The sequence below is a fragment of the Nothoprocta perdicaria genome, unplaced genomic scaffold (assembly GCF_003342845.1).
Source record: "Nothoprocta perdicaria isolate Ctin4 unplaced genomic scaffold, notPer1 scaffold_177, whole genome shotgun sequence".
In the NCBI taxonomy this organism is placed as follows: domain Eukaryota; kingdom Metazoa; phylum Chordata; class Aves; order Tinamiformes; family Tinamidae; genus Nothoprocta; species Nothoprocta perdicaria.
In genome coordinates, this window is record NW_020454949.1 from 402,024 (window position 1) to 419,127 (window position 17,104).

The 17,104-nt window shown below is 43.3% G+C and overlaps 1 protein-coding gene across 2 annotated transcripts; it reads right to left on the bottom strand.

The window, feature by feature from the left end:
* Positions 1 to 1,767: 1,767 nt before the first annotated feature.
* CLDN18 (claudin 18) lies at positions 1,768 to 15,698 on the bottom strand. Of its 2 annotated transcripts, none has more exons than XM_026036407.1 (5): positions 15,479 to 15,698; positions 3,500 to 3,664; positions 2,581 to 2,686; positions 2,116 to 2,226; positions 1,768 to 1,945 (listed from the first exon to the last, which is right to left on the bottom strand). In XM_026036407.1, the coding sequence occupies exons 1-5, from the start codon at positions 15,696 to 15,698 to the stop codon at positions 1,768 to 1,770; spliced, it is 780 nt and encodes a 259-aa protein (XP_025892192.1). The 2 variants fall into 2 exon arrangements, with proteins under 2 accessions (XP_025892192.1, XP_025892191.1); XM_026036406.1 differs by lacking the exon at positions 15,479 to 15,698 and adding an exon at positions 6,952 to 7,171.
* Between the last annotated feature and the right edge of the window lie 1,406 nt (positions 15,699 to 17,104).

Sequence of the window (17,104 nt, forward strand, 5' to 3'; positions counted from 1 at the left end):
CCAGACAACAAACAGAAACAGTGATTTGGAGTCTTAAAGACTTTTTCKTTTTTAATATTCAAGTACAAAAAAAAGTCCAAACAGACAAACAATGAAACCAAAATAGAGTAAATCCAATATAGGGAAGAAATGCTGTGTCTTTACTGAGAGCTGGTGTGGACACTTTGGTGCACGCGCACTGCTGCTGAGCACAATGGGCTGCCCCTACATTTTGTACAAGTCACACGAGATGATCTCTCCAGAATGTGAATCCACCCAAGAGAAAATCAGTGTTTCTCCAAAAGAAGTTTGCTGGTTAACTCTGACAGAGAACTTCCTATTCCTACAAGGGAGCAAAAYGCTTTGTGGACATCTATCAAAACGACTACTTTGGAGGTTTTGGAAGAGTTTTTTTCTTTCTACATCTCATTCCTTGATATCGAGCATGCTGCTAACAGGCATTTTTGAGATCTTCTTTAGGATCTGCCTTGAAACTAGGTGGAAGGACCAGTTAACATAGTGCATAGCTCTTCTGCCCTTGCCACCTTCAAATTCATGTCCTCTCAGGAGGATTGGTCAGAAGAGGCAGTGCCCTATTAAGGAGTTAATATTTGCATAATTTGGGAGAGAATTAACACAAGAAAACTAATGTTCCCAGGGATTTCTACTCCAAATGTAACTCTAATTAATTTTAAATGAGAAATTCTTTTGGCTTCATTAAAGATGACATCTGCAGGAACACCAGTAGCATGCAGAGGTTTGCTTCTATTACAGCAAATATCAGGCATAAGAATAACAATGGATTATATATATTTCCTGATGAGATTAGAAGAAATAAATACACCTTGGTATCACGGGTTACAAGTGTCTAAGTAACATAAAATAGATTAAATATCGCAGCAGATGAGCGTCACAGAGCAACTAGCAAAACAAAGAACTATCTGCACAGAGACAGCAGCTGGGGAGGAAAATGCCACGACTGCAGGATCTGCGTGTCTTGGCCTCACTCAGGAGGGGACACCTGAATTTACCTAAAATACACAACAAAATAATACAGGAGGCAACTAAATGATTACTTTGACTTTTCAACCTGCTGCAATGAGATCGGGTGGTAAAACAAGAGCAAATATACACTACCATTTTGGCAAAGCGTTGCTTTTACTGAGGAACACGTCAGAGAGACTACTCACCTCTCTGAATCCTGAGAAAACGGAGGATGAAACTACATGATCATTTGAAAGGGAATGAGGCACATTGCTTTTAAATGCTGGTCTTCAGTTGTTGCCTGTTGTGCTGCAGAAGCATTTGCCAGTTTTAATAAGGCAGCATGGCAATTTTGGTTTAAAATAATTTTGGTTTAAATTCTCTCTCCCTATTTTTTTTTTTTAAATATCTCCCTCTAGTTTTTAGTCACAGACATCTGAGTCAGTGCGATGTATCTCCAAGTAACTACTTGCTCCACCTGGACTGGTCCTATATGGAAATTCAGACTTATTAGAAGAACTGGAAAATGGCACAAGGCAGAAAGCATATTTGAAATACAAGTAAAATATTCTACTCTAAGAGCACCAAAAGCCATGCCTTTTATTATAGGCTTCCTGAGGCTGGGCATWTAAGGGAGCAGTCAAATAAAAGCAGTGTTCACAACCAGTTAGAGCATTACTTCGAAGTAAGCGAAACGCAGCGGAAAACACAATCCTTTTTACAGGCTACTTGTACATATACTTTTTGTTTCAGTACTGAAAAACGTTCTATAAAAGATAGCTCATCATTAGCCCGGAAAGACTCCTAAACATAGTCATATTTGGAAGGGTAAGAGCGYCTCCCATCCTCACTTCGAGGGGCTTCTTCATATCCTGGGCCTTTTCTAGTCTTGACCTCAGGCTCATAACCAGACCCAACCTTGTAGGGCGCTGTTCGGTAGGAGATGTTCCGTCCCGATGCATTGTAGGACACAGCCTTGTAACTGCAAGGGAAAAAAAACATGGCATCAACTACACAGACATCAAGGCAACTTTTGCAACTGAAGTGTTGTGCATGGACCAGTGCTATGATGTGCTGGCTGCATGCTATCCGTACTCCTGATGCCCAGGACTTTATGTAACACTTTTTGGTGTCAAGCACAGATGGACTTACTGGGATTCTTCTGGAATGAGTCCTCGGCAAGCAAGGCACATCATAATGCCCCCAATGAGCGCCAGGCCACCTGCGACCCAGCCGACGAACAAGGCTGAGCCAAAAGTGTACCTGCAAAATGGAGACATGTGCCTGGTTAGGGCTGCGATAAGCTTACGGGAAGTTTCTACTGAAATCCATGGAAATTGGCCCTCTTGGAGCTTTAAAGGGCTTCTAGATTTGTCTTAGACCAAGGTCTGTTCTCTATTTCATTGCTTTGACTCCGTGAACAGAAATCCCAGTCAATTTTACTGGAAAAGTTGTCTTATTTCCAGTGGAGATAAGGAAAGGACTCTATAAGCCTCTCAAGTCCCAGATCCAAACTCATCTCCACCCAAAGTCTGTTTTCCCTTCACCAGCCTCTCTCACAGCCTGTTCTGGCCCAAGGAAGACCGTGGACCACCGTGAACCGAAGGAGCAACCCACCTTGTCTGGATGTTCTGCATTCCCTGATACATGTTGGCCGTGGACATCCAGAAGTTTGTGACCAGCATGTTGGCAAACACAGACACTCCAGTGATGGCACACAGACCTGCAATTGGAGAGAAGGGCAGTAAGACCCACCAGCACCTACCTTGGACCTTGGGGATGCATCTTACAGCTCTGGAAAATATGGCCAAAATTGCTTCTAGTGGTATATTTTGTCACAGAAAATGAATTTAGCAAGTAGAGTCCTTCAGTTGGTGAAAAAAATTCTAACAGTTGACTTCTCCAGACTATTTTGTCCTTCATCCAGCTTGCATCTTTGAATTTTGTGTTTTTTGTATGATATCCCGACATCAGTAAGTGCTGCTCAAACATAAGGATTTTAAATAGGGACAATCTCCTTGCCTACATAGGAATATGATTATTTATCCAAAGTAAATTGTGCAAAATTCTGTAAGTGATGTTCTTAGCTGTCTGCAGCTTAGAGGTAGCTGGGTGATGCTGGGTATCRTGTGCCCTCCCTGATAACCCAAAGTACCAAATAATTATAAACTACACTATCAAAACTCTGACAGTCTTAATAAAATAATTACACACAAATTCTAAAATTCTTTATAAAACAATGATTTTATATAAATAACCTTATGATTCTTAATAATAACACACATAAAAATCTATTTTCTTTTTTAACTGCAATCATTTTTTCAGGCTTCTTTATTTTTCCCCCTCCAGAAAGAAAGACTACAAACTTCTGGTTACTTTTAACAAACAAAAGAAGAAATTCTCAGAGATTCATGTGATTCCTGGAGCTTATGATCTCTTTAAGGTAAGAGCCAGTAACTTTGTTTGCCCAGCCAGTAAGTTTGCCCAGCCTTCAGTTCCTCTTCTCCACTGCACACAAGAGATGCCATGCACTTACCAGCGACAATAAACATGATGCCGGAGGTCAGAGTCATGTTGGCTTTTGCAGAGTCCTCCATGCTACCAATACGGATGCATTTTAGGGCAAAAATGCATACAAAGAGACCGAGAATACCCAGGACAATCCCCACAATCATGAGGGCCCTCACTGCCTGGAACATTGCTGCAAAACAAAGCAAAAGCTCCTTGTATTGACTACAAAAGCATAATTTAAGATACCAACATTCTGATTCATTTTTGATGTGACAGGCAATATTTAACATTGTAAGAGCATTTCAGATTCACAATTACAACAGCTCCAATACTCCAGGCTAAAAAACATGTACTTCTTTCTGGATCCATTGAAGCTTCCTCTTTCTGTTTCTGTGTGCAATAGAAACTTTCTCCCCTTAACTTTGTTTTTAAGATTTTGCCCATTTCAGACTCCATCATTCTGCTGCACCTAAACTGAATTCTAGAAACACCTGGATTTCCTGTGGAAGACAAATCCCATGAGATGTGGCCTCACTTACAGCACTACTCTGTGACATAAGCCTCACACTATCACTTATGTTGTCGCTGAGCTGATGGGTTTGAAAAGGCATCAATTATTTTATAACTGGAATAGCCGGGAATGCTTTTTTTCCCTTCCATTGGGCAGTGAAAGCAGAAAGTGCCATGCAGCTACCCAGATCCAGACCCGTGCCAAGCAGACCAGGCGTTTGAATATCAGGATAGTTTTCTAATAAGATGGCACAAATCTCATCCTGCTGGGAATGTAACATTGCCTCCAGACTTGTCCGAGCCTACGCCCGTGGCCCAGGCAGATAGGAAGGCAACAATGCCAGCACTATGCTGGGAACGGGGCAGTCAAAAGCATTTCAAGGGCTCTTGCCCTGGCGYCACATGGGGAGGGAGAAGGGAAATATTTATGAAAGCTCCTTCCTCAGGAGGGCAAGAACAGGTTCCGGGGTCCTGGTGCTCAGCAACGGCCACCCTTGCACCATGGCATGACAAGAACTGCACCAGCATGAGGACCTAAAGCTGTTCACCATGACACATTGAAAGCCACCAGTCTGCTGACCACAGGCTGGGATTACACCACCTTCTCCCATCTGGCAGTCTCACCAGGGCTGCTGCTCATGACTCAATTTGTCCTTATCGGCTGATAACAAATGGTAACAAGCCYAGGATTTTCAATCTCCCATTCATCAGCCCCCAGGTGCAAGCTCATTAGCTATTTTTCATCACAGAAAAAGCAACTGACGGATATAGCTTATCAGCCCTCAAAGGGTGCTTGTGCTGCACCTAATGCAAAGCAGGAAGCTGCAAAGAGAATAAAATAGCAGTTTTCACGTGCTGTTGCAGTTACTTAAGTTTCTCTGCATCTGCTTTGACTTTGGGGAGAGCAGAAGAGACAGATATTTGAGGGTAGTGTAAGACACTATGGGTTGTGATGGAAGGTTCATCTATCCAGCAGGCTGTTCCCAAGACAACTTTTCTTTTCTGGCTTTTTCCCACTGATCTTAGGGCTCCTAGGTGCTCCTAGGGCTACCGTGAYGGCCTTGCTGAACTTAAGGCTTCGCAGAGATATTGTGGACTGAGATGTTCCCAGTGCTCAGCACATCCAAGCCAAAGTGCAGCTGTTTTCTGTGGAACAGGAGGACTCTGCCCTCTGCAGCAGGAGGAAGAGGAGAGGGACAGAAGTGGCACAATGCGAAGTAGTCTTCAGCTCGTTGTGTAATTTTCAAAGGCTGGAAGCAGCAGAAGGTCTCAGACCAAAAGAACAGCAGAACTTTTACTAAGGAAAGAATTTTTTTTTAGGAGCACCAAGGAGTATGCAGCCCTATCATTAAAGTCAAGCACGGAAACTCGGAATCTGAYGGCACAAATTTGCATGTGTATTTTACATGAGATATGAAGTGTGTCTACGCTTGCTATCTGCACTCACACGGCTGCTCAATTTGCACACCTGATTTCCATATCATGGGACATCATGTGCAATCATGTTCATCAAAACAAACTTCAGCTACCTGAAACTGTAGTTTGTTTCACTATGTTTTTGAGGCCTGAGGGAAAATGCAGAGCTATTGTTTCTGTCTGTGTTGCTATTAGTAGTGAAAGGTGAGGAGAATAAAGCAATATAAATTAATCTAAACTGACATCAGCCATGTTTCTGCTATTAATACTGAATTCAAAGGTGGAAATTTAACTTTATGTCAAGTTATGACTAATGGCAGTTAGAAAATTTAGGAAAAAACACAATCATGTTTTAACTTGACCAAATTTAAGCTAGGACATTCCCTCTTTGTCTTTCAAGGTACTCAGCAACTAAATGGATACGTAAGTAAAATAAAGRGGGTAGAACTTTCTACAACACAATGGAAAACATCTGAGAATGTCTTGTGCCTTTCTGTATATATTACTTAAAGATGATGTAAAATGTAGATTCTTTGTAGTGACAAATTATCATCAGAATGATGGTTGCCATTGCTTCATTGATAGTTTAAAACAAACTCACCTACACACAGCATTATGAGGATGCAAATGTATATGTATATATTAATCAACATGTGTATATATATGCATATATAATATTGATATATTTCAATAGATGCTAGAGGCCTTTGTGCCTTAGTGGTTGCTTCTACTTCATTGCACCTATGCACAGAGAACAGAAAACACTCCAAAATGAAAAATGAGTGAAATGAAGTCAATGAATGAAAAATGAATCCTGCTGAAGAATGCATGTTTCTTACTCATTGGCAAGGGCTCTCATTGCCCTTGCCCCTGGGGTCTTGCAAGTTCAAGAGTGCCCTAGGACCCCCGGTAGTATTCACATGCAGTGGAGTGAGAAAAACAGCTCATTTTTACAGTTTAGGTGCTGCTTTACTCAGTGCTGCAGCAAATGGTAAGCAAACCGGCAAATAAAACCCTCCTGCAGCTTACTCCTGCATCCACAAAAGCTCCCCAGGTAATACAAATTGAAGGAAAATTCCTCACCCTTATGGTCCTTGTGGCACACCCTGCTCAAAAGATGCTTTCTCCAGTGCAAAAATTAAGTAGATGCTTTTCTCTTTGGGGAATATAATGATGTCGTTGGTTTCTGTAGAAGGCATTATTCTAATAACAACATAACAGTTACATGTGTTCCAGCTCAAAGGGACCGAATTTAGAGGCTGGTTTAAACCCTCTCAGCCACCCAACATCAATGGAGCTGTACTGATTTATGCTAGCAATGGAGCTGAACCCGTGACACTCATCCAGAGATCACGTTGACGTGCTCCAAGTCGTAATCTCTACCACACAAAGGTATTATTCTGGTAAAAAATACATACATATTTTTTTTGCTCATTCACCGAGTAACCTGGAAATTTTATTCCTTGCTTTAAGATACCAGCTTTTTGATGAAAGCTGTACAGAATTATGGGAGAGCTCCCAGGTCAGACCCGATGCGTCTTTTGCCCCTACCTGGCAGCCCAAGAATGGTGAAATAAGGCCGGCATTCTGTAAAGCCAGAGCTCTGCCTCACGCAGCTCCTCCACAATCCCTGGTATTGGAAAACGGCTGTGACAGGGTTGTCATACAAGTCCTGTGTGCTCCACATATCCATGGCCGTGGATATGATGCACCCCGCAATGCCCAGCGACGACACGATGAACCCCATCACCTGGCAGACTGTTGTGGACATAGTGTTTCCCTCAAAGAGAGGAGATGACAGCCCTGATGAAGCCGTAGACCTAATGGGAACACTGGAGTCCTCTTGACTGAGCCACCAGAAATGCAGCGGCTCTTATCAGATTGTTTCCACTGAGTGGTGTGTTTGCTCAAAGTGTTTTTGCAAGATAGTCCAGTTTCGCTCTTGCTGGGTAGGTTCACGCTGGCAGGGCCAGCGATATGAGCCTTTGTCCTTTAGAAGTGCTTGTCCTTCCCCAGCAAAACAGCCATGCTTGGTCAAGTATTGGGCAACTCACTTGGAACATGTGCCTTCCCCACTATCCAAATACTTACATGTCTGCTAGACTTATCCTGCATGCTTGGCGTGCTACAAATGTTCCCAAATGGAAGGAAAGAGAAGGGCTTTGTTCACAGGTGAACTCATCAGGGTCATAACTTTTTGCCTCAGCATCCTTCTCTCCCTAGGGCACAACGGACTAGCCCAGTGTGGAGGTCAGCCCCAAGGACAGCAGCACGGAGTGCACTTGAAGAGAGGCGCAGGAATTAGTCAGTGAGAATGAGAAACTGCTGGATATAAAAGAATATAAATCAGATATGGAAATTATGCATWTGCATATGCAATGGCACACAAACAGGAACATGAAGAGATTGGGAGGCTCACGAAGCCCGGACTCAGTAGTGTGGCCCAGCTGAATCAGGATTCTAATCCTTACTCTAGTAAGCAGAAAAGTGAGTGTGTACTAGTCACCTAAGATAGGTGAGCAGCTTGGGAACCATGGGAGGCGGAATGCCTCAGGAACAGAGAGTCCAGGATGTGCATAAGCAAAGTTGGAAAGACTCTGGGAAAGATAGATTAATTGTAGAAACTGAATTAAAAAAGGGAGAGATGCTGAGGCCAGGCTGAGCCCCAAGGACAGCAGCACGGAATGCGCTTGAAGAGAAGCAGCAGCAGTTAATCAGTAAGAATGAAAAACTGTTGGCTATAAAAGAGTATAAAGCAGATAAGGAAACTATGCACACGCTGCAGCCCAGCTCACCCCTTCTTTAGCCCTGGCTCTTTTCCAACCATTTCCACAAATTGGGAGTAAGTTTGCCATGAGGCCAAGGCAGGGGACACTTCTAACCCAAGACAGAGAGCACCTGCCCAGCCCTTGCAACGTGAGGGCACCAGTTCAGCCACCACAGTACCCATGGGAACAAAGAAGTTCCTCCTTTATCCTTGATCTTGCTCCCAGCATCACCAGAAAAATGTTGTTTTGGTGCACATCCCCAGGCACTGATCTAAGAGTCCCAAAACGACCCAGTAAACCTCTCACAACCTAAKATAAAGCAACAGCCAGAAGATATCAATTTGAAGGTCCAAGTTAGACCCTGTGGAAACTTCTCCTGATAAGGAATTSCTCTTCTACCTATGCAAGCACACAGCCATGTGGGATGGTCTAGTCTCATCCCATCTACTTCCCCATYATCCATTACACACAGCCTTAGTGAAATCCCTATGGTGACACAAGGAGAGGAAAGACACAAGAACTCGGAAAATAATTATTTCTTTCCTCAGTGGAGAAGTGCTGGGCTCATGGGAGCAATATAAAATTGCCRTGCTGCTCTGACAGTGCAGAGCGGTGAGTGACAAGACCTTCCCTACTTCATGCTCATTAATTCTGATCTGACACATTGCTCCAAATGATTTACTTAGACTCTGTCCTAGAAAAAAAGTCCTGCTTTACCTAATCCTGATGCCCCTCCATGCCACAGACACAGTCAATATGATCACTTTGACATGAAGCAATGTGAAAGCTACCAGCAAGGGAGGCGAGGCTGATTTTCATGAATGGACGAGTTACGTCAGGGTTATTACGTATTGACAATTGTGCCTTTGTCCTGGAGGATGACCATCCAGGACATCTCTTTAATACTTACTGGGTCTTACAGCCCTGCAGCATAATGCATTCTGGGCTTGGCAAATCTCATCTGTGTGGAAGGACAAAGCTGGAGAAAACCAACCCCCATTGAGGCCCAGTTTTACAACACGAGAGCAGCTTGCTTCATTGGTCCAAGTTGCAACATGGGGGGTTGCTTATAAATAAGCTATAATTCAGATGATTCATTTAGAAAAAGCAGGGCTATAAAGGACTGAGAAGCTTGGAGTAAACAGCAAGTCCCAAAATAGGTAGTATGACCAGGTCTTCATCTATCTCATGCTTTATTGCCCAACAGCTTGTAGCAGATGGGAATTCCGGTACCAGGAGGCAGGAGAGCCTGCATTTCAGAAAAGCTTTACTGCCCAACAGTCTGAAGAGCACTCCAAAGCTCTTCAACACTTCTGAAGGACTTCAGCCTGCCTCAGGTCTTGTTTTCTTCTTGCCATCTAGTGGCAAGAGACTATACTGCTCTGTCTCTCGGGCAGTGGAATGGTTGAAGAATAATGGTCTCCTCTACAAACCCTTCTCACCGGGATATTCCTCTGGAATGTAACCCTGCTTCCAAGGCTATTCTTACCACACAGCATTTGTGCACAAATGGGCCCAGGGACTGGTTACAATTAAAAATAACCCCAGAGGAAAAAAATAAATAAATAAAAGGAATTGTCAATGAAAAGGACAAACTTTTTTTTCCCTTAAAAAAACAGACAAATAAACAACAACAAAAAAACCTCACCAAACCCAAATCTTTATCCCTCTATCCCTCAAAGTAAGGGCAGTTTCTAAATGAGTACTGTTTTCAACTTAGGCTGAACAGGTCAACAGTTTCCTGAAACAGGCTCTACAACTACACTGTTTTAGGTGTGACCAAACCAAACCAAACCAAACTAAACCATTGTAATAGCTGAGAGGAAGGAGGGGAGGAGAGGGGAGGTCTTTTTCCCTTTGCAAAGCAACATGTTTCTTCCCTTCTCTGGGAAAGCCCAAAATGGTCAATGAGTAGTGTTTTGAAGGAAACATTCATCCACTTCCCAGACATGTCAAGCAACAGCAGGTATGGGCATGACACTCTCCTCTCTCTAACCATGCCCTGAGCCCTCTGAGCAACACCACTTGCTTTCCTTGGTGATGTGGTTTCCTCTGGCTGACAGGGCTTAACCATTCTCAGTGTCCCTCTTAATGAGGGGCATCAAACCCCAGAGCATGGTAAAGGAATCCCAAAATACCACCAACAATCTCCAGGTTTGAAAGAAAGCAAGGATGAACCAATGTCTCTTTGATTTCAGTGTGTAAATTTAGCCATGTCTCTGACCGTAATTAGCCGTCCCAAAGTGATTGATTTATCCTGCTTTGCCTGCCACCTCATGGCTGTTCTTACTTGCCTCTTCAGAAAGCGGTGCTGAGCACGCAACTTCAACCATGAGGGTCATGCTGCAGATCTTAAGCTAAGCAGCAAATGAGAATTCAGCACTCCAGGCACTGCTGTCTTTGAAGGATTATTGTGTTTTGGAGGATTCCTATTTGCTCATCCCTAAGCATATTGCCAAAGGTGCTATCCACACAGCCCAGCATAATGCTGCTTGCCATTTCTTACGCTTTGATTAGCATCATACTCGTAAATACTGGGGACTCAAAGCTTCCACTGACACCATCCTGGGTTGTTTTTAGTAAAGTTCTGGAGAAAAAGAACAACCAACCTGCTTCCATTCGAATACCCCCACCCAATTTTCTCTGCCTTTCTGAAATATTTTAAGCCAAAATGCAATGCGCTTACTGTTAGTTGCTGTTTCTGAGCCACTCATGATAGAGAAAAAAAGATATTTTCTGTTACAAAGACTCATCACCCCATTTCCCTGCCACCCAGTCCAATAATATAAGATCACCTTGAAGCTTTCTCTAAGCTGCAGGCTTGAGCACAGCTTGAAAAAATATCATTGGATGGTAAGATTGGACTCTAAGACACTCATCTCAAACAACCCTTGGAGACATCTATGATTTGGAGTGGTTAGAGATTACTATATCTTTCTCCAAGCCTGCAACTGAAGCTCAGTCTCTAGGAGGGTGGGTGGAAATTTGGGGCAGAGGGCTCGCCATGCTGCGTGATAGTGTGGAGCAATGTCCCAGGAAGGGACACGATGAAGAGATAGCTTTCCCGAAGGCCAAGTTTTTCTGTCAAGGAGCAAAGGATGAGACTACTTCTACCCTGAGCGTGGGACAATCATAGGGATTTGCTCAGACTGGAAAAAAGAAGGGTACTTTGTGACTGCTCTCCTCCACAACCTTTATTTCAATACTTGTGTTATCTACCTAGGCGTCAACTCTTTATTATCTCAAAACTGTTCATGGGGCCTGTTGCAACTCCTGAATGTTATCACCACCTCTCCCATAAAAATCACCTACAGCTCATATTTACTCTCTAAATTGCAAATATAACTCACACCCTGCGAGTAATTTCCAGCTTGTCCAGACTGAAACAAAGCAGACCCACCCTTCTGTCTTTCCGTCCTGCCTTGCTGTGATGGCCACAACCTCCAAGAAAGATATTGAGAGCCACCAGCTGTGGCAGCCATAGGGATAACTAGGCTTTATGAAACTGCTGGGAAAGGGGGTCATGGCAGCATCTGGCAGCTCAGCCTTGCTTTACCCTATTCRTGTCTGGCACACATTACATTATGGATTGCCATGGTCTTCCAGGTTCCCTTGATGGGTTGTGTGAGGTCCCCAGCCTGCCTGGGCAGCCTGAACTCCTCTCTGCAYGAGGCTGGACTTGCAAGATTTTAAGAAGGTTAAAGAAGTTGCCTGCAGCATCTCAAAATTAGGAGCTGAACTGAGTGGGTTAAAGAATTTCAGGCAGCAAGCAAGCAGAGCTTTGAAGAAACTTTGCTGCAGCTGCAGCCAATTGAAGATCACGACATGGCAATTAGAAGACTCCGTCCTTATATACTTCTAGTAAAAAGGAGCTCTAGTGAGTGAAGATGATGTGTTTCCTTGGCCACTTGGCTGACCTGTCTCCAAAATCCCCAGATTGAGAATTTTGCTTGTGTTACACCACCAAATGTGCATCAGTTGTCTCAAAGGGAAAATGTCATCCGAGAATCATTCATAGAAGAGAACTCTACATCAGGGTTCCCAAAACATKAATTCTCCTCTCAGAAGATGCTACCTTAGACCAGCATAAATGAAAGCAGTTTTCTTCTGCAAAATTCTGGATATTTGTGTTTGCATATCCATGGCTTATTCGACCCTTTTAGAAACATATACTCCCCACAATCCTTTCACCCACACTGCCCTGTCACTGAGACACGCTACCTCTTCCACCTGTAATGCTGATTGCAAAGCACTCGCCGTAGTGTAAATAGAGTTTATCACAAGTCCCACTGAACTCTCAAGGCACACAAGAAACAGGAAAGATTGCATGGTCACTGAAAGCTACCAGGTATGGAAGTTTAACAGAACCCGCTCAGATTTTCAGAAGATTGTTCTTACAACAGCTAAAATATGCTAATATTCTAAGTCCTCAGCTTTTCACCTTGGAAATTGGAGATGTCTCAGCCTCTCTGAAAGGATTGAAAGAGGTTTTGAGTAAAGAGGTTTCGAGGGGTTTTTGAGTTGAGAAGTTTTGTGACGTATGTCAGGAAAATTTATGCCCATGTTATCGTAGTTTAGCAAAGTTATAAGCAACTACAAAATGTTCCTTGGGGAAGAAAGTGTCTTGCAACTTAATAAGGAAAACTACTTGCTCTGCCACAGCTGTGGCTGTGCTCTATCTTTATTCTTTGGATATTCAAATTCTGATCATGTCCTCCAGATCATTGCAGTGAGGTCTGTCCACATGCCAAAGCCAGTAACAAAAACGAGTAAAAGAAAGCAAAATCAGAACAAACGGGCTTCACTCTCAAGTGACAGATTTCACTGCTAATTTACTGTTCGTAGCTGAACAGCTAAGGTGAGAGCCATAAACTACCTGTGTTATTTGTCATTTTCATCTATTATCTTGATTTTCCCTCAATCTATTTGAAATTAAAATTCCCAGATAAATTGAAGATAGACAGTAAGCAAGGCAAGTTTAATCTTTGCTATGGGAGCAAGGGACTGCAAGGAAAAACAAAAACAAAAACAGCACCACCACCAAAAAGCCTTTGAACCCAAAACTTCATTGACGTACTCAGGTCACCTGGGTGCTTTGCTGGAATCCTATTATTTTTATTCACTCTGGTACTATTGTTCCGAATACAAATTGCCATTGTCAGGATAATAAATAGGAGTTTATAATGGAAATGCTGACAAACCATTAACTATGGTGTAGGGGGTTTTTAAGGGGTTTTTAATCRAAATCAACGTGCAGCATGGTTAAAATAAACCTTGGGATGATCTGCTTAAATAATGTCTTTTCAAATTAGTAATTTGAGTGTTAGCATCTTTCCTCACACACAAAGACACTTTTTGGTTGGGATGCAATTGCCCTTCATTAACCAGGTAGGGGAAAGAAATGCCTGGAAGGAGCAGAACTCAGGAGACTGAGTCAATCTACACAGTGGTGGAGAGTTTATTTTTGTACCAGTTCCTCCAGAGACTGGAAGTGTCAGACAATATATAACAGAAGGGGAAAAAAAGGAGGGGGGAGGATGGAAATAAAGACTTAAAAAAAAAAAAATAGCAAGATGCTTCATTAAAAAGAAAAGAAAATCCAGCTCACTTTGCAGGGCAGTGCTGGTAGCCCTGGCCACAGCACTGAGATGCCCAGCACCATCAGCTGTATATGAATAAATAAATATTCATGTACTGACACACCAGTGGGGAAGGACCCTCCAACACTACTGGAATTTTGACAGCAAACTTCAGGAGGAGCAGGCAGGATCCCCCACACTGCTAATTTATATTTTAGCTCTTTGGGCTTTTTAATCCCTTTTTATTGGTAAGTGCATGAAGCCAAGTGAATCACACATGGCAATGCAATTCACCTGTTAAAAATCAGAGACGCTGACAATTGCCAAGAAACAAAAAAAAATAGCCCTGCTTWTTGCCATTATCAGGCTGAAAATAGTGATGGAATTATTTCAGACCAAAGAAACCCCTTGAGTAATCTCCCTAGCTCTTCAAAGGTTGAAGTTGTTTCCAGAGGTGAGCAGTGGAAAAGCTGCAATTGCTCCTTTTATATGGGTATATTTTCCTTAATTTTAAGCTTTTAAGATCTAGGAGTGGAAAAGCTGCAATTGCTCCTTTTATATGGGTATATTTTCCTTAGTTTTAAGGTTTTAAGAGCTTGAGAACTCAGGAAACTCTTCAATACACAACGGGATAGTGCAAGCATGAGCAGGGAGATTTGCTTTTTACATCTCCATTCCTTACTCATTTGACAACTTTAATCTCTTTATCAACAAGCAGTTAGCTTGCTAGAGTTAAATTTTGCTAAGCTATCTCACCCACCATCTCATACATTTTTCCCTTGCAAAATTGGTCCACTTTCCTAATTGCTATGGCTGTGTGTGAGTGCAAAATTCCGTTCCTCTTCAGATGGCGTCCTGCTTCCCTTTGTACCTGCTACATCTTCAGGCAGGATCAGGGCTATGTCCTTCTAGGAGCTAGGGGATGGCATCCTTAGTCCCAGGGCTCTTTTTGGTGCCCAATGCTTATTTCTGCATTTTCTGGAAATGCTGTTTTTTAGAAGATATACAATGATCTGCTGATAAAAATGGCTCTCTCTCTCCATTCTTTCTGTGTCAAAGGCATAGATGGATACAATAGTCTATGAACTCCTTTTCTCAGTGTATTAGGTCAATAAAGAAGTTCAGATAATCCTGTTATAACTTAATTGTTTATACCTCTAATTGATCTGAGTGCAACCAGGACTGCAGTGATTTCTATGGAAAAGAAACTGGAACCAAGGGACAATTAGGGAAAAATATAGCTTGTTGTTGCTAGACAGGGCAGAAATACAGTTTGCTGAGCTGTGACGTATCCTCTCTGGAAAGGACCCTCTCTCATGCCAAGGACACCAGTGGCTTCTGCTGGGAAGCTGCATACGCTCACACATATAGTAAAGACCRCTCTTGGGCTGTGACTAGGTGGATGTACCATCCTGTGGAGCAGTTGCTCTCTCTTGGTTGTACAGGGAGCCTAGGCAAGAGCTTGCACACTGAGTGCCTAAGGTAGATCCCAGCAGAAGGACACAGCTGAGACACTTTCAAGGAGCCTGTCCTTCAGGTGAGCTGAGTGGCTGCTCCTGAGCAACAAGTCTCCTTGTTCAAAACTTGGGTCCCCAGCCAAAAAGTCATCCTTTGCCACCACTCACACATTTCTCCTTGCCAGAAAGCAGAAGCTGAAGCTCCTTGAAGAAGCAGAAACTCAAGCTCCTTGCCACCCTCTACCCTTGCTGCATCTGAGCTAGCAAAGCCTACCTGGCAGCCCCAGGATGGTGAAGTAGCCGCGGCACTCAGTGAAGCCTGAGCTCTCCCTGACGCATGTGCGCCACAGGCCTTGGTAGTTGAAGACGGCTGTCACTGGGTTGTTGTAGAGGTCTTGTGTGCTCCACTGGTCCATGCACGTGGACGCTATGATGCCGCTGATCCCTAAGGCAGACACCACGAAGCCCATGGACTGGCATATTGTCACAGACATGGCTGATCTCTGCTGCAGGTACAAGGCACGCACAAACCACCCCACTGATCAGGTCTGAGGCACGCGGCCAGGGCAGGAAGGACTTTTAGCCACAGGTGTCGCCTACGTCATGAACGGGAGTTCGGAGAGGTCCGGCCTGCACCGTACAAACTGACTCTGTTCCCGTTATCTGCTTCAGCGAGATAATTTTTCTCGACCGGTACCAAGAGTCGGTTGCTCCACACAGCGTGAACACCTTGCTCTCTATTTGCCTTCTCCCTCAAGGCAGAGCTGCGGCATGGGAAGAGCACCGTATGCCCCTGAAGCAGCTGGGGGAGACAGCCATGAGGGGGTTAAATCAGATGTAGCAGAAAAAAATTGCAGAGTCTAATCCTCTTTTTTTTTTCTTTCTTTCTTTTTTTTTTTTTTTTAACAGAGCAGAAACAATGCTGTCAAGCTAGCCAGGGAGGTGTACATGAGCATGCCTCTATCTGGAGGACATTTGTGAATATGTAGGACAAAGCATTTTACAAACTGCTCTCTTTCAAGCTTCAAGCCGTTGCACAGAGCCCGGTGCTGAGTGGCTCCTCATCAGGAGCATTGGGCACATTCGCAGCCCAGCCTGGCCATCTCTGAGGAGCTAGGTACCTCTTTGCAATTCCCCAGGCACGCCCGGACCAAACTACATGTTCTTGCCACCTCTCCTACCTTGGTGGGCTCAGATTGGGAACTCCCAGAAAGGGCAGCAGTCATGAACAAATGGTTAGTGTGATCAACCAAGCAGTGATAATGGGACCAGGAGGATTTATTTTACTCTCTGATCAAGTCTGTCAGACAACCTGAGGGGAAAAAGTACGTGCAAGGGTCTATCCTCATTCGCTTTCTCTCCTTCGCTCACATTTGAATTTAGACTCCATTTAGGTGAATAGCAACAGTGAGAACAAGACAGATATCGTGACAACACAGTCATTACACATAACCAYGGGACAAGAACCACTAAGAGACCCAACCTTATCCTGGAACATGACTTGTATTGAACTTGTATCTTTTTTTCTCTTTGTTCAGGGTGAACCAGATGCTGAGGAGGATGAGATTTTTCTCTACCCCTCTGCAGCATCTTTTACCTGATCGAAGATTAATTTTACCCCATTCAATCCTTCTTGGCAGGTGCACCGATACTTCCTTTTTTTGAATTCTGATCTATATTGTTCATGAAATACTGATATCAATCACAGAAAATATGATCTCATGTGTCTCATCAAAAATCTTCCTATTTAAACACCTCACTGTCATATTAAGTTTAAAAATTATTAATAATTAAAATACTATTTTTATTTTTTTTCCAAAAGAACATTTGGTTCACAGCTTCATAATTCTTTCTTGCTCCCAGGCCCTTTTTAGGCATAGTGATACCCAGTCCCAGTGAC